This window comes from Moschus berezovskii, chromosome 12 (genome assembly GCF_049115385.1).
Source record: "Moschus berezovskii isolate FMDL1 chromosome 12, NW_MosBer_1.0, whole genome shotgun sequence".
Lineage (NCBI taxonomy): Eukaryota > Metazoa > Chordata > Mammalia > Artiodactyla > Moschidae > Moschus > Moschus berezovskii.
This window is the reverse complement of record NC_142471.1, coordinates 26,269,993-26,290,926: the sequence shown is the minus strand read 5'-3', so window position 1 is coordinate 26,290,926 and position 20,934 is coordinate 26,269,993. Positions and strand designations below refer to the sequence as shown.

Below are 20,934 nucleotides of genomic sequence, written 5' to 3'. Positions count from 1 at the left end.
TTGCTCGCAGAGGAAACTGGGGAACAGGCAGTGAAGGGTTAAGAAGGACTCTTGCTTAAGGGCAGAGCAGAGATTTCAACACCCGCTGCACTTCTCTTTCTTAAGGGGACTGACTCAGGAAAGAATGGGTCCAGGGTGATGACTATTATTTTAATGAGCGCTCAAGCTTGCAGAGGACTATGCCATTTACACACATGGCTTTCACACATTATCCCACCTGGATGTCAGAAAGGGAAGGAACGAGCTCATGGATGTCTGCGGCCTGGCATGAAGTGGGTGCTCAGTGTCACAGCTCCCTTTCTCCCAGCACAATAAGTCAGTGAAGCAGGCAGGAAAGATACCATTATCTTCATTTTACAGCTGAGGGAACGGAGACCCATGACTCACACACAGTCACGTGGCTTGTAAGTGGCAGCTGGATCTAGACTCCAGGTCTTCCAACCCCTCTTTTGGGGCTCCTCCTTATGGATTTCTATTCTTTCTCCCATGTGGGAAGAACATGGGGCTGTGGATGAAGAGAACTGAGTTCAATAACTGCCACTTATTAGTTGTGTGACTTTGGACAAGTTACTTAACCTCTCTGACTCTTGATTTCCTCTTTCAAATGGGAATAATAATATTTTCGCTTCCCAAGTGGCATGGCGGTAAAGAATCCCCCTGCCAAGGCAGGAGACATAAGAGACACAGGTTTGATCCCTGGGTCTGGAAGATCCCCTGGATTAGGAAATGGCAACCCACTCTGGTATTTTTGCCTGGAAAATTCCATGGACAGAGGAACATGGCAGGGTACAGTCCATGGGACTGCAGAGTCAGACACGACTGAGCACGCACGCAATACTTTCACCTCAGAAAGCTACTGGGAGAATTTTAATAATGTGTCAAAAACTCTTTCCATCCTTCCATTGAAACGACCAAAAGGGAATCCATCTCTCTCACTCACCTGTCCAGCTCATAATCACATGCCCCTAATTCCTTTTGCCTAAATATCTAGAGAAATGCATTGATTACCAGATATTACTAACCCATCTTGTAGAAAAGAAAACGAAAGGCAGGTGGCCATTTGCCTAAAATCATAGCAAATGAAAAATTCTCACAAAAGTCCTCTGAAACGTTTGGATTGTTTTATTCTTTTCTTTTAAACTAACAGTAAGTTATATATACTTATTATTTAAAAACACAAATAATGCATAAAAGTACTAATAAAAAGTCTGAGTTCTTCCCTCAGTCTCCCCAGAGACATCCTTGCTAATGCAGCTTTATGTTCTAGGGCAGTTTTCCTACTTAAACATCCATACATACAGAGCTTGGTTTTTTTATACTTTGTCACAAAAATGGAATCATATTATAAACAGTTTCTCCTTGAAACCTTAACTCCATCTCTGTTTCTTCTGGGAACTGCCGCGAAGACTCACACTAACAGCCAACTTAGATTTTAGGACACTGCCTGGCTCAAGGATGCAGCATGGACTGAGCAGTGTAGACACCTACGTCGGACGCCAGCTTTGCCATCTTGTAGGCGCCTCAGTCTTTCCATCTGTAACATGGCTGTGTTCACCTGACTTTGACCTACGAAGGCCTTCTACTTTGCACGGCGCTTTCATGTGCTGATTCTTAAGCTATCCTGTCCAGAGAAGCAGGGCAGGCGCCATCACATCCAATACCCTTAGGAACAATCAGAGTCTGGAGAGGTTATATTCAACTGGCCACAGTGACCACCTGCTGACTCAGACGGTAAAGAATCTACCTGTAATGCAGGAGACCTGGGTTTGATCCCTGGGTTGGGAAGATCCCCTGAGAAGGGAATGGCTACCCACTCAGTATTCTTGCCTGGAGAATTCCATGGACAGAGGCACCTGGAGGGCTACAGTCCATGGGGTCACAAAGAATCAGACACAATTGAGAGACGAGCACTTTCGAGGTGACCACTGGTCAGCGAGAAAGCTGGAGTAGACACCAAGTTCCTGGTTCTGTGCTCCCTTCTCGGTACCCTTCTTGCTCAGCCCGGGGCGAACCCAGCCCCAGGGTCAGAGAGCAGGGAGATGTGGGAAAGCGGTGGCACTAATGCTACCACTCCATCCACTGCAGAAGCAGTGCACAGGCTCCCTTGCCTCACCAAAAGCACACCTTCCAGCCTGATTATTCTGGAGGCCTCATTCACCCCCCAGCAGCTACCAGCGATTTGAACTGCTCATTTCATTTTCCCTTTCACACCATCCTGGGAAGGATGCTCAAAGGCTATAGCAAACCCAAAGGTCCTGGCCTAACGGCACCCTCCACCATGGTGGGTACCAGGTCCAATCCCCTTCCTGCCTGCCCAGCCCCACTTCACCATTGAGGGTGGTGGCCCAGGAAACCTACCTTTCTATCCTACTTTGGGCAGCTAGTCCCCGAGAAGGCAGGGCACTGGCCACAGAGAGAGACATTTTGGACACCCTAGGTTCCCTACCAGAATCATCTGTCCCGGGCACCCTCCTGCCTTCTGCCCCACTGATGGTCCTTCCTGACAGATCCGCTTCCACTTGACTGCTTTGGCCCGTCAATGCCGCTCAACACCCTGCTCCTCCAAAGGGAAAAGTGATCCGCCTGCCCAGCACCAGCTGCCGCTCTTCTCAGCATCCCCTTGGCCCTTGTGATCAGTGTGGAGGAAGCAACCTGCCTGGGGACAGCAGTAGTGAGTCCTCCCCGGGCACCGCAGTGACATGTGCATGGTGTGTGCCTCCCGCCAGACCATGAGTGCCAGGGGTGCAGGGGCCACACTTCCAGGCCACTGGTGTCCCCACCCCCCTCAGGTGGCTTCTCAGCTGGGCTGAATGGCTGCTCTCACCCATGAGGTTGTCTCAGAAGGGTTTGCTAGCTCACATAAAGCAGGAGAGTCCTCTTCCCTGAACGACACAGCCCTTCTCCAGCACCAGCCCCTTACTTCAGCCTCACGGTGACTTGTGTGGAGCCAACAGCCCCTCTGTGAGGGAGGGACTGCTCCAGGCGCTCTCCGATCCCCCCACCCCTCACAACATATGCACCCTGGGGTCCAGGGGGACACAAAAGCTCTACAGGTAATCAGGAGTCTCCACTATTCAAGGTGGCCAGAGGCTGCTGAATACCTGAGAGAGGAAATGTGTTTGGGAAAATAAGTTCCATTTTAGAGGCTTCTGAGAGACAGCTGTGTGTGCAAACATCCCCAAGGCATAGGGTCCCTCCACGGAAACTCCCTTTCCCAGGCTTTTTCTAAGGTTCAGATAGCTGGGTCTTTTGTGCTTCTGAACAGTTAGTTCCATTTCAGTGGGCATGGACTGAACACCTATGAAGCACCAAGCACTGTTCATACAACACTTCTGTTTAATCACAACAAATCAGGAGGAAAATGGGATCCTCATTCTTGATGAGGAAACTGAGGTTCTGTGAACCAAGATAATAGTAAGCGACACTGGAGCCCCTGCTGGACACTTCCACCTGCCCTGATCTAAGCAGCACACTTGCAGGGTGGGCGCTGTCAGCCCTGTTTTACATGGGAGGAACCTGGGGTCAAGCAGCCAAGGGAAAGGCCCGAACATTCAGCATCTAGCATCTAGGGCGGCTCTGGGTTCAGACACCAACCTGGTGCTCCCCAGACTCCTCTTACTAGGAGGACTGCAGGAGGCCAAAGGTCATGCCCAACGTCCTCCTTGTGACCTTGGCTCCTGCTATGAGGCACTTTCTGCTGGTGAGAGACCAAGCCCTTGCCCAGGATGAGAACACGGTTGTCATACTGAACTAGCTAAAAATAAAGGAGGTACCCAGTCCCTGAAGGTGAACAGAACAGCTCTGGAATGTGGCAGGGCAAGAACAACAGGCTTCATTCTGGGCCTCGTGGTCAATGGCTTGGGCTGGAGCCAGGCTTCAGACTCACAGTTTCCAATGTCTCAAGTGCCTCCAGGCAAGGGAAGAGAAGATCCCAAGTACAGACAGCTTTGCTTTCACCATGAGACATCTAGGCCCTAGAGTCATGGTTCCAAAGTACTGCACTGGTGGGGGCAGAACAGTCTGGAAAGCAAAGGACCTCAGGCCTCCTCCGGTTGCACGGTTTCCTCCTATAACCTTGGGCACATCACTTCCATGTGTGTTTTTCCTATCAGTAAAAGAGCATCATTGAAAACTATCCTATAGTCATCACATACGTGGGCACCGGAGCTCCATGACACCATGGATTTTTCAGAATCCTATGGTGGCCAAGTAGAACGGTACCCAGGATTCCTGCCCAGCTTGGGGGTCTGGCCACCTTATCCAGGAAGCTACACTCCTGCAGGTGCCTACAGGTGTGCTCTGGATGAACAACAATAACATCTGGCATTTACGTAATTCAGTACACTTTCCAAGTGTTTCCATACCCATTCTCTGATTTAATAAATGGGCAGTGAGACACAAATCACCTCATCTGACAGATAAGGGAACTGAGACCCAAAGAGCTCGATCCCCACCTAACAATACTGCTTCAGCTACAGAGATCCTTGAGAGATAAAGGAATCCAGTCTCCTGGTTTTACAGATGAGGAAATCAAGGCCCAAGGACCCCAGGAACCTACTGCTTCAAATGCAGAGTGCCTCTATCCAAACCTCTGAGCCATAAAATTCACTTCTAGCAGAGTGCTTCCTTCTAGCAGAAATATAATGCAAGGCACACAGGTAATTTAAATTTTACTAGTACCTACATTTTTTGAAAAGGTGGCATTAATTCTAATAACATTTTATTTACCCCAATATATCCAAACTATTATTCCCATATGTAATTAATATCTTTTAAATTATCGATGAGCTATTTTATATATCTCCTTTGTCATACAAAGTCTTCAAAACCCTGTATTTTATGTTCAACAGCACATCTCAGACCAGACTTGCCACATTTTAAGTGCTCAACAGCCACACATGCGGAGAAGGCAATGGCAACCCACTCCAGTACTCTTGCCTGGAAAATCCCATGGGCGGAGGAGCCTGGTGGGCTGCCATTTACAGGGTCGCACAGAGTCGGACACGACTGAAGCAACTCAGCAGCAGCAGCCACACATGGCTAGTGGCTCTTGTTCTGGACAGCAGGGCTCTAGCACTCCAGTCACATCCCCATCATGGGAGCCTTGAGTGACAATTTCTGCTGGGAGGCCACTGCCATGCACTGCTGTGGAAGCCTAAAGCCCTGGACCAAAGTCTTGGATCTGCATGCGTAGTGAGAGCCATCCATTAGTGTCAGGCAGACCTGTGCCCCATCCCAGCTCTTCAGTTCTCTGGCCAACAAAGATCATGTCAATTCCACTTCCTGAGGCTTCCCTGCCCCACATGTAAGAGGCAGGAAGAAATACCTACATTGAAGCTTGCCAGAAGGACTCCACTAAATCAAGCATGTAAAAGTATTTTGAAAATGAAACAGAAACTTTGCAAATGTGAGGCAGTGTCTTTGTTACAATGATGGCCTGGAGTCTCCTACTTGATTCATCACACCCACCCAGGCAGGGTCCTGGAGGCACTGGGGGACATCAGAGAAATGAGGTCAGATTGAATAACAAGGCTGCAGGCAAACCCCACGCATCAATCAAGGAAAGCAGCTGCTCACAGAAGGGCCAGGCGACGTTGGAGAGAAAGCTAGACTGATAATGCCTTACAGGGAGCACAAGGAGGTCTTGCAAGATGAGCACTGGCCTCCCCAAATGTCCTCTTTTAAATGCAAACAGGATGGAGGGAGGGGGACAAATGGACAAAGGGTACAGAGAGAAATTTGAAAACCAGAGAAAATTCCTAACATTCACTGTAAAAGACTTTATTGGGTCAATTTCCTTCCCAGGTGGAAGGAGGTGGTCAACGCTGAGCAGCTTGGGGGTGGAGAGGTGGCGGGTGGAGGGTGGGCATGGGCAGGCACAAACCAGGGTGCTGGTGCTGGGGAGGGTGGGGAGGAAGGGGAGACAGGAGTCAGGGGGATTTTGAGGATTCTGTGCCCAGCTCTGTCTTGTCCCCAGCTCTTTCCTCCTTTGAACCTGTTTCCCTCAATAGCAAAGCGAGAGTTGGATGTGTTATGGTAGAAAGCACATGGGTTTCTGAGTTAGGGGACCTGACGGTGTTTCTGTCTCTATCACTCACAAGCCATGTGATCAGCAAGTCCCTCCACCACTTGGGGCCTCAGTCTCCTCATTTCCTTCCTCTGGGGGACAGAAGCAGGGTCTCTTCCAGTGTTAGAGTCCGGAGTCGCCCTTCCCTCAAAGGAACAGAGGACACTCACGATAATGCAAGACACACAGCGAGGTTTATTTCCAGCTAGCTGGGGTCCTTGTTGAAACCCCGGGAAATAAACCTGGCTGTGTGTCTTGCATTATCGTGAGTGTCCTCTGTTCCTTTGAGGGAAGGGCGACTCCGGACTCTAACACCAGCAATTCCACTTCTACACACATACCCAAGAGAAATTAAAGTATGTCCACACAGGGAAAACTGCTCACAGCAGCATTATCATAACAGCCTCAAAGTGGAAACAACACAAACATCCTGAACTAACAAATGTGTAAACAAAATGTGGTATATAAGCACAAATGAATATTATTCAGCAATAAAAAGAACTGAAGTACACGTACTCCTGAGTACATACATATGAATGAACCATGAAAACGTGCCAAGCGAAAGAAACCACACACAAAGGTCACATTATTATATAATTCTGTTCCTATGAAATGTTCAGAAGAAGTAAATTCATTAAAAAAAGAAACAGATTAGTAGATACCAAGGTGTAGGGAGCAATCGGGAGTGACTGCTTAACGGGTATGAAGTTTCTCCTGGGGTTGATGAAAATGTTCTGCAATGAGATGGTGGTGACAGTGGCACAAGCTCGTGTATGTATTAGACACCACAGATTTGCACTCTTTACAATATGAAGTTTTGTGGTATGTGTTTATATATCAATGTAAAAAAAGCAGGGGCTCTGCCAGCAGACTTGATGGGTCTGCATGCTGACTCTTCTGTTTATACCTGAGCCTCAGGGTTCTCAACCAAAAGCAGTGATCACAAGAGATCCCACTAACAGGGGAGCTGGGGGGATGTAATGCCTTCGGTGCAGCCAACAGGACAGGCATCACATGTTGGCTTCAGTTAGTATTGTTACTACTGACGGTTAAATAAGAACCATGACAGCCCCTAGTAGGCATTCAAAGCAACCTCCCCTCCAAGGTCCCCTCAACGCCTCAGCGCCTGTAAGCCGGTAACTAAGCATGGAATTGGATGAACATAATCCGACATTTTCTGCCTCTCACAGGGCTCACAAGATCTGCTTCTATTTGCAAAGGGCTGGGCTGCAGACTTCACATTTCAGTTTCCCTGCCGCGGGGGACACAGCCACCCTCTCCTTTTAGGGAAGATAGTCTGAGAGAGGCTGCCTGCCGGCTTTGAGTGTTCTCTAACGGAGAAACGTTTAGGGGGCTGATAAGCCAGCCCTGCACACCCAGATCCACCCATGAAGAGAGAGGACGTGCGGGCAAAAGCACACTTGTGTGTTTCAATTCCCAGGAAAGTTTACAGGATTCACGCTAGAGCACCAGGGGACACAGAGAGCCCTCACAAGCTTGTCTCTGCACCCCCCACCCCTCCGCAAGCACTGTGGAAACAGCCAAGGAGGCGGGCACTGCTCACAATGAGTTTTCAGCCTCAGTCAGTAATACTCTGGCCAGCAAGGGCTCCCTTCATAAGGCAAACTAGGAAATGGCTATTTTTAAACCAAGCTCAAATGCTGTCATGTGCGTGGAAATGTCTGTGAAGAAACAGTCAGTTTAAAAATTGTCTATTAAAAATTTTAAAGGTTTTACTGCACCAAGAGTTGGCTATGGAACCACAGGGACCTGTACAAAACTTTTTTTTGTTTTGTTTTTTCTTTTTTTTTTAACTTTTTGTTTTTTATAGGGGTATAGCCAATTAACAATAGTGTGATAGTTTCAGGTGTTCAGCTATACATATACATGTTCTCCCACAAATTCCCCTCCCATCCAGGCTGCCACATAACATTGAGCAGAGCGCCTTGTGCTATACATAGCAGGTCCTTGTTGGTTAGCCATTTTAAATATGTGTGTACATGTCCAACCCAAAGTCCCTAGCTATCGCTTCCCCACTTCCTCCCCCTGGCAACCGTTCAGAACTTGTACAAAACTTCTAACTGGAAGCCTGATCACGAAGGCAATCTAGCAAAACGTTAACAATGGAAGATATACACACTCTTCCGCCAAGCAATTTCAGCCCTAGAAACACAGCCTAGACCAACTTCTTCGTGGACAGAAGATCCCTATGGCACTGCAATTTAAAAAATCAAAACTTCAAAAGCACACCAAAAGAACTGATAAATTAGTTTAGTGTGTTCACACAATGTAAGAGCATACTGCAGTTTAAATTGATCAAACAGAGGTACATGGATCAACATGGAAGAGTCTCAAATATACAATGTTGAGCTTTTAAAGAAAGCCAGTTTGCAGAAGGATACAAACAGAATAACACCATTTACAAAAGGTTCAAGCCATATAAAGTAACAGTACACACTGCTTAATAGATACACGATATGTAATAAAACACCAAATTCAGGACACGGGTCACCTCTGGGAGGAGAAATGAATGGGACTGAAGACAGGCATAGACATGGTTTCAGTTGTGTCTGTAATAAAATTGCAATTGTGTCTGTTACTTTTCAAGCTATGCAGTGGGTACACAAGTGTTTGTTATATTAGCTTCAATATTTTTTATGCACCTTGAATATTTCACAATAAAAAATTAACTCATGTACTGATTGGTGGGGGGAGAGAATTAAAATACAGATTCCAAGTTAAATCACTAAAAACAGTAGCCCTCTGGATCCCATTCCAGGTTTTCTAAGACCTTGAGAAAGTTACTTATCTCCTCTGGGCCTCCAGCCAGTCCCTGTTTCTAAAAGGGGAATAAAATCTCTGCCTTCTGTCCACAGCACACAAGGCAGCAGGATGTGCAGGGAAGGAGCAGTAAGGGGGACGGATAACACTTCCTGCCATGACAACCTCACTGAGGTTTCTGAAAGATCAGATGAAAGCACACACATACCCACGTGGGTGTCAGTATGTCTGTGTGTACTGTTAGATACAGACAGACATATAACCTACACACCCAACTGATATCTGATAGGGCTTCCCAGGTGCTGCTAGTGGTAAAGAACCCACCAGTCAATGCAGGAGATGTTAAGAGACAGGTTTGATCCCTGGGTTGGGAAGATCTCCTGGAGGAGGGCACGGCAACACGCTCTAGTATTCTTGACTGGAGAATCCCATGGACAGAGGAGCCTGGAGGGCTATGGTTCACAGTGTCACAAAGAGCTGGACACAACTGAATCGACTGAGCACACATGCACAAGGCACCCAGAAGGCATTTTAAAAAGAGAAGGCAAAACTACATTTTGGTAAATATCCATTTGACTCACCCTTACAAAATCTCTAAGCATAATATTTCCATTTGTACATTTAGAGTCTAGCTTTTTTTTTCCCCCCACAGCGCATGTGTAATCTTAGTTACCTGACCAGGGATCAAACCAGGGCCCTTGGCAGTGAAAGTATGGAGTACTAGTCACAGGACTGCCAGGGAATTCCCTAGAGCTTGACTTAAGCAACTCCTAGGCTAGTGATTTCCCATCCAAAGATCTGACCATGGCCCCAAGAGCTCTCACAGCATTCTATGCTTTGCACTTATCATAAGACAGCAGATAATTATTTGTACTCCATGAGAAAACAGGGACTATTTCTTTCAGGTTTACAGTCATCACTATAGCCTAGTATAGTACTCTGTACATAATAAAGGACTCAAACATTTTCTGAGGAAATGACTGCACTCCCATGATCGGGTTTGATTCTAAATGTCCTCAAATCAATCAAGCAGGTGCCGGCGGTCTAGCCAGGACTACTTCCTGGGAGCAGAGGTATATGTTGGCCTCTCCAGCATTTCCCCCAGGGCCTCCTCAGGCATGTTTGGAGCTGACTCCAGTGGCTAATTCTACCAGGCAGGAACCCCTGACTGCAGGCACACAGTCCTAGGAGAAAGCTGCCCATGCTTTCTCCAGAAAACAGGAGGAGTGTGGGAGGACAGCATGGCATGGCCAGATGTGAAAGCCCCTCATACCCACCCGCACTCCCAGTTTATTCCCTCACGACGATCCCAAACTGTCAAACCAAAGGAAGTGTTGGGGTTTTTCTGGGCAGAGAACTCCAAGGAACTTCCAAAGGGTAGAGGGGATAGGGGCTGTGTAATGAAGATTCCCCAGGGAGTGAGGCTCTTACTGTATATTTGCATAACACCAGATCAAAAGGCACATGTGATGGTTTTCTATCATTTCTCTCTCACTCAACCCATCCCACCCCCAATCAATAAGGAAACAGGCATTTTTTAAATGCTTGCTTTTGCCACTGGGACACATGAGCCCGCCCCAGGGAACTAGAACACGGTAGCCCTGTAACTGCTAAGCATACTCTCCTCTGTCTTTGGGAACCAAGCACTTGAGGACTTTGGACAAATCACACTTGTTGCTCACCTGCTTATGGGGACTCCGTCAGATCATGGGGATCCCTCCCAGGGAAAATCCACTGGCATTTGTTCACCATTCTGACAACCCTGAAGGAAAGGAAGTCTAGCCTTTCTTTAGAGGCCAAGTTCTAACCTTGCAGGGCCCATCTACCTTTCCTGAAGGAATATTGCACTATGTAATCCTTCACCTTTCTTCAGGCTCTTAATGGCTAACCCAAGTGGAAGAAGCAGGCGAGAGGAGAGGCATGTTAAAAGCTGCTTGGAGGTCAAAAGACACAGGCTCTAGCTGCAGAATTAACAGGTGACTAGAATTCTGATGAATGGAATGCACACAAGCATCCTTTTCCTCCCCAAAGCAATAGAAGAGTAAAAGGGATATCTATGTTTTGTACTTTTGTACTTCAGCCTAATGCCAGGGCACCCTTTTCACTGCACCCCATCATCTAACACTATGCATACCCAGTCTGGAAAATGACGATCCATGCTGGGAAGCCAGATGCTTGGTGCATTTCAACACAGGATGTATTTATGAGGTTGAATTACTGATGTCCCATAAGCAATGCGGAGAAGGCAATGGCAAGCCACTCCAGTACTCTTGCCTAGAAAATCCCATGGATGGAGGAGCCTGGTAGGCTGCAGTCCGTGGGGTCGCTAAGGGTCAGACACGACTGAGCGACTTCACTTTTCACTTTCACACATTGGAGAAGGAAATGGCAACCCACTCCAGTGTTCTTGCCTGGAGAATCCCAGGGACGGGGGAGCCTGGTGGGCTTCCGTCTATGGGGTCACACAGAGTCGGACACGACTGAAGTGACTCAGCAGCAGCAGCAGCAGCATAAGCAATGGGGAGAGAAAAGATACCTTTCATGATCACTTTTGTATCCCAAGCAATCCCATAAACCTTCGCTGGCACCATCCCCATCTTCCCCTCTCCCACCCTCAGGATAGGGGGCAAGGAGATGGATGAGGATTAGTGGGGGATGCCAGAGCTGTCTCCAGTGCTCCAGAGACCACCTAGGGCTGGAGGGCTGAATCATCATGGCTTGTCTTCACTGGGTCCTCATCGGGTTGCAAGTAGGGCCCAGTTCCACAGGAAGAACAGGGCTTGGAGTCCTGCAAGCGGAGGACTTACCTTGGATCCCTAGGATAAGTGGTCACTAATAATACTGAGTCCCAGGAGAACAGATGCAGTCTCTCAGGATCTGCACAAGTAGGGGCTGGGAAAACTGACTAGGCTATCAGAACAAGTGCCCACTATGTGTTCAGGAGGCCCAGGAAGCTTCCTGAGGACCACACATACAATGGAAGAGCCACACAGCCCATCGTGAAGGCCAAGGCGACCCTCTGGCAGGAATCTACCTCCTCTCCCCATAGAAAGCAGCCTGAGAACTCCTCCACGAGGTGCAACAATGCCAGCTTGTTTTTAAGACTCTCCTTGAGCAATAATATTATTTGGTGGAAGTTTTGGACTCAAGACCCTCCTCCAGCAAGGTTCTGAGGCCAGAGGAAGGCAGAGAAGGAATTTCAGAATGCCAGTCTCAGAGGAGGAGGGATTTGAGGATCAAGTGATTCAGAAATCACACAATCAGATGCGTACAGGAGCCTGGTGGATAGACTGTGAGTCAGGCCACCACGAGGAGCGGAGGGCTCTGGCCACACTAGAAACTGCCGACCTGATAAAATGAGTTCCCCCAAGGGCAGTCCAAACCTCAACTCAACTTGGCCTCTGGCAGCCACAGATGATGATGGGTGTGGATGCTGGAGGCTTACAAGGTTATCTGGGTCCCCACCCTGGTGATGTGCCATCTTGAGCTACAGAGGGCACCACATGCAGGGAGAGGACAGTGAACCCATCTATGTCTTCAACTCCCCACTGTGAAATGGTAAGAGCAACAGTGATACACAACACCACGGAAGACAACTGGTGAAATGCACACGTTGGCATGCACAGCTCCCAGAGCTCAGAGGCCAGACTCCAGGGTGCGCCTCGGGAGTGGAGTCCCACGGTTTGACAACTCCACAGTCACGGCCACTTGTAGCCATGAGGGACCCTGGCTGGTTCCCAGGCCTGTCTCCTAACTACCCAACTCTGGTCCCCACTGGGCACAGGATCCAAGATCCAAGCAGCATCCTCCATCGTTTCTGTCTCAGCACCTCCCCCTCAGCTGACTTCAAGGAGGAGCCTCGGTCAAGTTCCCAGTGGAGGGAGGCGGAAACGTGGGTCATACCCTGGCTTTCCCCCTAACTCCTAGGGTGACCTTGATGAGGTGACCTCACTACCCTCAGCAGGCCTGTTGCCTCTTGTGCCAGAGGTGGGGGCTGTCCTGGGTGATTAGGAAGAGCACTGAACTTCCGGTGGCTGCAGGTCTGTGGCTCCTGCCTCTCACCTGTAGGTAGCGCTCCCTTGTTGGAACTCCAAAGTCAGGTTGACTTTGCTGTCCAGCCCACCCAGCAATGTCACTCACTTTGGGTGTGGGTCAGGAGCATCTGACAGGCTTGGCAATGATAAAATGGGCGTCTTTCCCTATAGTTTAGACTGTTTCTTAAACACTTGGTGCCAAAGCTGGTAGAAGGAAGAGATACACCTTTCATACCTGCCAGCTGACAGTTTTTTATGTTAGAAGTCAGGGGAGGGAGATGTGTGCAAGAACACACACGCCACAAGCATACAAGTCAAGACCTCCATCCGACTCAAAAGAGCAGTCTCTTATTTGAGCTCCCTTGGGCTGGCTGGAAATTACAGCTTAAGTCAGCGGTCACGTAGAGGGATTAAAAAAAAAAAAATTCCATTCAGACATACCGCTCCAGACCTGAGGCCTATGAGCAAAGTTTCCGGTGGCCTCCGCGCCCCTCCCTGTTTCAGGAAGCCATGCGGGTCGCTCTGTCCTCAGATTAATCTAAGGGAGCAGCCGCAATAGCTGGGAGAGCTGGGGTGACAGTTTTCCCGCACCCCCGACGCCCTCCACCGGGAACCCCAAATATGGGATGCCTGGCCTCCAGCCAGCACCCCCGCCTGCCGCGCACTCAGCTCCCCAGCATCTCTGTGATCACTCCGCCCACGGCGCTAGGACCGTACCAAACAGGCCCTGCGGACCAGCCCACCAGTCCCCACATGGCCACCTCCCCACATGGCCCGGGGCCCATTTGACTTCCACAGCCCGTTTCAAGGACACTGCAGCAGGCAGTCCAGTCTCGAGGGTCTTTCCCCAACACATACACAGACGCCCCAGGAAGAATCGAAGGGCGAAGACTTCCCCACCGCCCGACAATCCAACCAGTGCTGGCCCGAGGGAGGCTGGGCGCGGGAGGATGGAGGCGGCTGCGGCGGCGAGCGGATGCCGGAATGCAAGGCTGCGGGCAGGGCGCCGGGCGGCGGCAGCGGCCCCGGCTCACCTTTTTGACTTGGTCATCCTTCAGTTCGGTGAAGTAATAAGCTAGGAGCTGCGCGGCGATCATGCTGGCGGTCGGGGGCTCGGGGCGACAGGCGGGCGACCGGCGTCAGTCCTCCGCAGCCCGGGCGAACAGTGGTCCTCCGGCGGCTGCTCCGCGGCTCCTCCTCCTCCTCCGGCGGCTCCTCCCCCACGACCCGGAGCGCGGCGCCGGCTCGCGCGCTGCCCGTCTGCGCGCTCCCGTCCGCGCGAGGGTGACAGTCGCCAGCCGGCCCACCTCCTCGGCGCCCATTGGCTGCCGCGCGCCTCGGCTGCGCCGGGCGGCGGCGGGCGGGCCAGGACCTGGGGGGCGCGGCGGCCGCTCCTCCCAGCGTCTGAAAGAGGGCGGGCGACGCTGCGAAATCCCCCACGGCCCGGCATCTCCCGGCACGTCCCCCACGTAGGGAGCCGGCGCAGGGGCGGGAGGTTTGGTCGCGCGCGCACCGCCACGCGTGGCGGCGCCCTGCTTGGGTGGGGCGCAGGCGGGGAGGCGGCACCGCCCGGCCCGGCTGGCTGGGGAACTGGGCAGCCTTGGGGCGGGGGGACGCAGTCCCCTTCCTCGGAAATTAGGGTTCGCCCCTGTTAGTTCCATGGAAGGGGAGACGCCCTAAGGGGACTCGAAGAAGTGGGCGTGAAAAGCGAGCGGGGCCTGTGCCGGCGAATGCGGGAGGCTTGGAGACTTGGCGGTCCTCGCACCGGGGCCCCACGGCTGCCAGCTCTCGCGGGCCCAAGGGGCCGAGCGCGGAGCCCCACCTTGGCCCTCACCGACGGGGCATCACCCAACTCCACCCTGGCCCTCCCGTGCTGCAGCGCCTCTAGGCCTGATCCTCCGGCTGGCGGATTTGCATTGCTAAACCAAGAGCGACGCCCCACAGCGTCCGCCTCTGAGTCACCGGTTCTTTCAGCCGTCTTCCCCAAGGGCGCACGCCGCACGCCGCTGGGCGGGACTTGAGCTGCAGGCACTGGCCCCAACCCCTGGGCTCCTGAGCACCCAGGCTCGGTGGAGTGTGGGGGACAGTTTAGGCGCCCCTCTTAGATGCCGCCTTTTTCACTTCCTGAAGGAAGTTAGCCGGGTTGGGAGGAATCCCCGGAAAACCATTCGGTTCTAAAATAGAGAAGGGAGGTGCGGAGTCAGAGGAGTTTATGCCGCTACTAGGACTGATGGCAACCATAGGATTCTTAGATTAATTGCTTCTGTGTGCCAGACACCACCAGGCGCTTTACTGCCTTACGAGAGGACGTGAACTGAACTCAAAATACAAAGAAGTGGTTACTGATTGAGCGGGTAAGCAAGTAGGGGCTCACTGAGGCCATGTGTCTTACTATACAACCAGAAAGCTGTAGATCTCGGATTAAACTTTGAGTCTGTGTGTTTTCAAACCAGTGCTCACCCCGGGGGTTTTATGTCCTCCCAGTGGTAGGTAGCCTCTCTGCCTAAACAGGCCATGGTGCTGGAACCAAGGCAGCAGAGATGGCCAGTGTCCAGCCCCATAACCTCTACCCGAGCCCTGGATCCTGGGAGCCCCTGGCCAGGCCTAAGAAAGGTACAGTGGAGTCAGGAGGGGATGCTTTAGGACCAGAACACTTCTCAGAACCTCAGGGGCGTGATTTTTGCCATCATCAATTGAAAAGGATCTCAGCTGTGGCCCTAGAGCCCAGAGCTGTTAGTCCAGAGCATAGCCCTTACCCCCTCGCTTTATGGCGGAGGCATCCAAAGTCACCTCTCTGAGCCTGCTTTCTCGTCTATAACATGGAGATACTAATGGCACCTACCTCCGTTGGTTGCTGTGAAATACTGCAAATAAAACACTTGCTTATAATATGCAATTAACAAATGGTGTGTATTATAAGATTGACTTGGAAGCTGATGAGTTTTACACTTTGAGACTTCTTGCTCACATTTCCCTGAGTCTAAACCCTGAGAGGGCCCATCAACTTTATTTTGTAATTTTCAATTATTTTCCAAAGTGGCTCCCCAAAATTGTTTAAGCTACGAGCCTCACAAAACCTGGCTCTGCCTCCTAGATGTGTGCTCAGCTGCTCAGTCCTTTTTGACTCTTTGCAACTCTTTGGACTGTAATCCTCTGTCCATGGGATTCTCCAGGCAAGAATACTGGAATGGATTGCCATTTCCTCCAGGGGATCTTCCTGACCCAGGGATCAAACCCGCATCTCCTGTGCCTCCTGCATTGCAGGCAGATTCTCTACCTGCTGAGCCATCAGGAAAGCCTCCCCCCCTGGATAGTATCCTTATAAGCCAGGAACAGAGAGGTCTTCTGGCAGCCATCAAACATTTACACCACCTGCAATTCCATAAAGCAAAATTGGGAAAATGAGAACAATTTGGTTGTTCTCAAGTACCATTCAAGTCTTGCAAATGTATTTCTGCCAGACTCACAAGGACCAAGAATTGTGCTTTGTTAATTGCTCTGTCTCACACTCAGCCCAGGGCCTGGCACTCAAAGATGGAATGAGTCCAGGGCAGTGATCAGGAGTACACATACCCTTTTACCCCGGCCCGGCCAGCATCATCACCAAGCCCCCATTACAACTGAGATGCTTATCTGAGCCAGAGCCAGGGAAAAACTAACCCTTCCACTGGCCAGGCTACCCTGAGATGTTCTGTTTGCAGGCAGGGAGGCTGCCAGTACTTTCTCTTCGCTGCCTTTGAGAGAATCTGCTTCTTAAGGGGACTCACTCCTCTGCATCCCCAGAATGCAGCCAGGTCCCAAGGCCTATCAAGGTTTCCTGAGAAATATCTCTAGGCCTGCCTCACTGCTTCTTCCCAACCCTCAGTCCTCATCAGCCCATGCCAGAAATATTACAAGTCTTCTAGCTGCCCTTCGTGTCTCCTGGCTTCCCGCCATCTAAGTCATTCTGAGGTCTGAGCCACATTATTCCTGCTAAAAAGCAGCCTAATCACATCATAACCGTGCCCTAAATCCCTTGATGGCCCCCTCCTTCCTGATGGAGCCAGTTCAAACATCTCTGCCTGGTGCCTGAGGCCTTACGTAATTTGACTCCACTCTTCCCCACTTATCTTTTCTCCACCCCAGGGAGGCCACTCCCCCCTGTCCTTGGCCCTCCGCAGGTCCATCCTGTTTGAGTCCCTGCACTGTTTCCTTGCTTGCTCAGCCTTCTCCACTCACCTCCACCTGACCAGTGTCCCCCTCACCAGAAACCCAGCTCTCCCACCCTCCCCATAAAGCCTTCCCTGACCATGGCTACTCACTGCAGTTTCCCAGGCCTCAGCACTTCCACAGGGCAAACTCGGGCTGTGCTCAGAGTCCATCTAGATCTGGACGAAGGCTCTTCTTTACAGAGTAAGAACGTGAGGAGCAGTAGGCGGACCATCTTGCCCAGCGTCAGGTTGTGGTAGAGTTTGGAGCTGGGACTCAAACCCAGTCCTGATGCCCAGCCAGTGTCCTGTTCATGCTTTCCCACCACCTCACTGTAAGCCTGGCCCACAGATAAGTAACACTGAGTCATGACAGTCTGCCTGATATTGTTGGCTGTCTTCTGGGGATGGGCAGCCTTATCTGCCCCAATCAGACAGCTTCCTGAGGCTGGGGCCCATGCTGCACTGCTGTATCCCATACTAGGCTCAGAATTTCCCCTTTATGTCATGCCATTTATCACCCCTTGTACTTCTTTATTATTCTGCCTCTTTTTTGTTGCTGTCACAGATCTCTTGGACCCCAGCGAAGTCCCTTTGCTAATTACTTTACAGACCCTGAGGAAGAGCAGCAAAGATCTGGACCATAGGAAACCAGCTAAGTCAGAATGAAACCATTCACATCAGCCCCATGGGCACTAGGAACTTTACTCCAGAAATTCTCTGCAGAGGATCAAAGCTGCACCCCAGCATCTGGCAGCACACTTGTAACAGCAATGCTTGGATAATGTTGACAGTTTACAGAGTAGTTTCTCATTTATTGCCTCGTTTCTCCTGATAACAGGCTGGTGAGGTTAGAAGGGCAAATATCATTATCCCCACTTAATCAATGAGGGTTATGGGGTTTATAGAACTTGTTTAAAGTCTCAAAGAGACAGAGAAAGCAAAGAAAGAAAATCCACACTAGGGCAGCATCTTGGAATACTGACAGTGGGGGCCTGTCATGCATGCACAACGCATTCTGAAAAGCACCACCAGGAGGGGAGACTGACCCAGTGTTTCTGTTAGTTAGATCTGTGGTGTTCAACCTGGGTGCATTAAAGAATCACCTGGAGGGAATTCCCGGGTGGTGAAAGCGGTTAGGACTGAACTCTCTCACTACCGTGGGCCCTGGTTCGATCCCTGCTTGGGGAACTTAAGATCCCTCAAGCCAGGCAGTGCAGCAAAAAAAAATAAAAATAATAATAATCACCTGGAGAGCTTTTATGAATGCTAATGTCCAGGCCCTAATCTCAGAGATGGTGGCTGAATTGATCTGGGGTACAGTCCAAACAGCCTTTTAAAGGTTCCCGAGGTGAATGCCAGGGACTGTCAGGAATGAGAATGACTGATTTAGACCCTAACTTTCTAAGGGAACTTCTGGAGGAAATGTCTGAAATGAACTGACTGGTAATACTTTTAGCAGGCTCCCTCAGACACTGCCGGCCGTGGTCCCTCCAGGGTCCTAGTGATCCTGTCAATCTGGAGATCACTGGGATGAAGGTTCATTGTGACTTTCTCGTCAGCTTTGCACAGTTCTGCTTCTTGCGTGAGAAGGGTAAGGAGTGGCTGGGGTCGTAAAATCACCTCAGCCTGCCTCCCTTCCTCTTTCATTTGCCTAAAGTGCTGCCTTCCCGCAAACTCAAAACAGAGGTTACAAATTAGCAACTGCCAGGCTGAAACATCATATTGGACCCACCAATGTTTTATGTGCTTCCCTGGTGGCTTAGTGGTAAAGAGTCCCCCTGCCAATGCAGGAGACACAGGTTCAATCCCTGGGTCAACAAGATTCCCTGGAGAAGGAAATGGCAACCCATTCCGGTATTCTTACTTGGGAAATCCTGTGGACAGAGGAGCCTGGTGGGCTACAGTCCAAGGGGTCCAAAGAGTCGGACATGACTGAGCACACATGTACAATGTTTCATATGTATGGGTCAACCCTTGAAAATTAGGAGATGTAACCTTATTTTTTAGATTTTTTTAGCCTGTACTGCCTGGCTTGTGGGATCTTAATCCTGCCACCGGGGATTGAACCCACATGCCCTATGTTGAAAGCATGGTCTGCCAACTGGACCCGCAGGGAGGTCCCAGATGTCACTTTAAAATCCAGGTTTCTGGCTTCTTAAGTGTAGCCTCACAGAGCCCATGTTATTACTGGCAACAATCAGCTGGCACTGAGCACCTCTGCCCCCTTCAGACAAGGCAGAGGTACTGCAGCTTGCCCCGACCCCACCCAGTCCACCAGCTTCACTGGTACACACAGTTGACTGGCCCCAGTAGGCATTTCACCTTTCAAATGATAACTGGAATTTACAGACCCAAGGCCTCAGGTATCAGAGCCGGGACTGAGATGAGGTAAGAGAGGCCTTGCACCCTGCATGTGTGCATGCATGCTCATTCGTTCTGTCATCTCCAACTCTTTACTCTTACCACCTCTTTTGCTTCACCCAAGTCCCAGCCCTCTCAGATATCATCAAGGTCCCTGCATGCCTGCTGCTTGTTAACCTCTGACTTGTTTACCTGGTTCAGAAAGGGCCTGAAGCCACGCCCCCCAACACACACCTCCGGGACACCTTGTTCTGCTTCTGTTCCCAGAAGGCTTCTATTCTCCTCTAAGGATGACTCTCTCAGGGATGCCAAGGGAAGCCCAATACAGTCTTGTCAATCCCTGAACATCCCACCCTCCTCCCATTACCTCTGAACCTGATGAGCCTCCTGTGCTTAAAGAATAACGATAATGGCCCAGAGGAAGAAGGGTTAACCAGACCGCTGAGGCCTGCTTGGCCTCAGGCCTGCTCTTTATCTGAGGCCAGCTCCTTCCCCAAAGGACACCCATATCTTGTTGGAACAGAGCAATCTTAAATCACCCTGCTGGCTACCCCGAGTTTCCTGGGCTATTTCTCCCCAGTGCCCCCACACAAACCACCGTCATTGGTCCAAAAAATATTTCTCAATCCTGCCTCTTGGAATTAGCTCCAAAATACAGAGGGAAATGCTCACGTAGGAGAGTCCATGTCAACACCTAGGCAGGGTCCCCAACCTGTGGGCTTGCACAGGCCAGCAAATTAAACACAAAACCTAGGTACTGGCTTTTTGTTTTGCTGAAAGATTTTTTTTTTTTCATTGTAATTTCCATCTCCTCTCACCATAATATCCTAAAGGAAAATATATTTTAGCCCAGAGAAGTAAAAATAAGGGCTGCTTTTGAAATCAAATACTTTGGTTTTATAATAATGTTTACTACTGTTTAGTCATGAAATTGAAGCTTCCCAGTGCCTCAGATGGTAAAGAATCTACCTGCAATGTGGGAGACCTGGGTTCAAACCCTGGGTCAGGATGATCTCTGGAGAAGGGAATGGCAACCCACCCCAGTATTATTGCCTGGAAAATCCCATGGGCAGAGGAGCCTGGTGGGCTACAGTCCATGGGGTCACAAGAGTCGGACACAACTGAGTGACTAACACACACATAGTTGCTAAGTCATGTCTGACTCTTTACAACCTGTAGACCATGGCCCAGCAGGCTCCTCTGTACATGGGATTCTCCCAGCAAGAATACTGGAATGGGTTGCCATTTCCTTCTCCAGGGGATCTTCCCAACCCAGGAATCAAACCTGTATTTCCTGCTTGGCAGGCAGATTCTTTACCACTAAACCACCTGGGAAGCCCCCCTTATAATAACAGTGTTTGCTGCTGCTGCTGCTGCTAAGTCACTTCAGTCGTGTCCGACTCTGTGTGACCCCATAGACGGAAGCCCACCAGGCTCCCCCGTCCCTGGGATTCTCCAGGCAAGAACACTGGAGTGGGTAATAACAGTGTTTAGGTAGGAT

The 20,934-nt window shown here is 50.3% G+C and overlaps 1 protein-coding gene across 2 annotated transcripts in view; it reads right to left on the bottom strand.

The window, feature by feature from the left end:
* The window catches only part of HK1 (hexokinase 1), a 76,649-nt gene extending 59,325 nt beyond the window's left edge, over positions 1 to 17,324 (bottom strand). Inside the window, exon 1 of one of the 2 annotated variants that reach the window (XM_088841934.1) lies at positions 17,184 to 17,324. In XM_088841934.1, the coding sequence (XP_088698060.1) occupies positions 17,184 to 17,243 (60 nt within the window). In that variant the 5' untranslated portion in view covers positions 17,244 to 17,324. Of the gene's footprint in view, positions 1 to 13,916; positions 14,140 to 17,183 lie in introns of those variants that run through there. The other variant, XM_055425575.2, reaches the window with a different exon arrangement.
* Between the last annotated feature and the right edge of the window lie 3,610 nt (positions 17,325 to 20,934).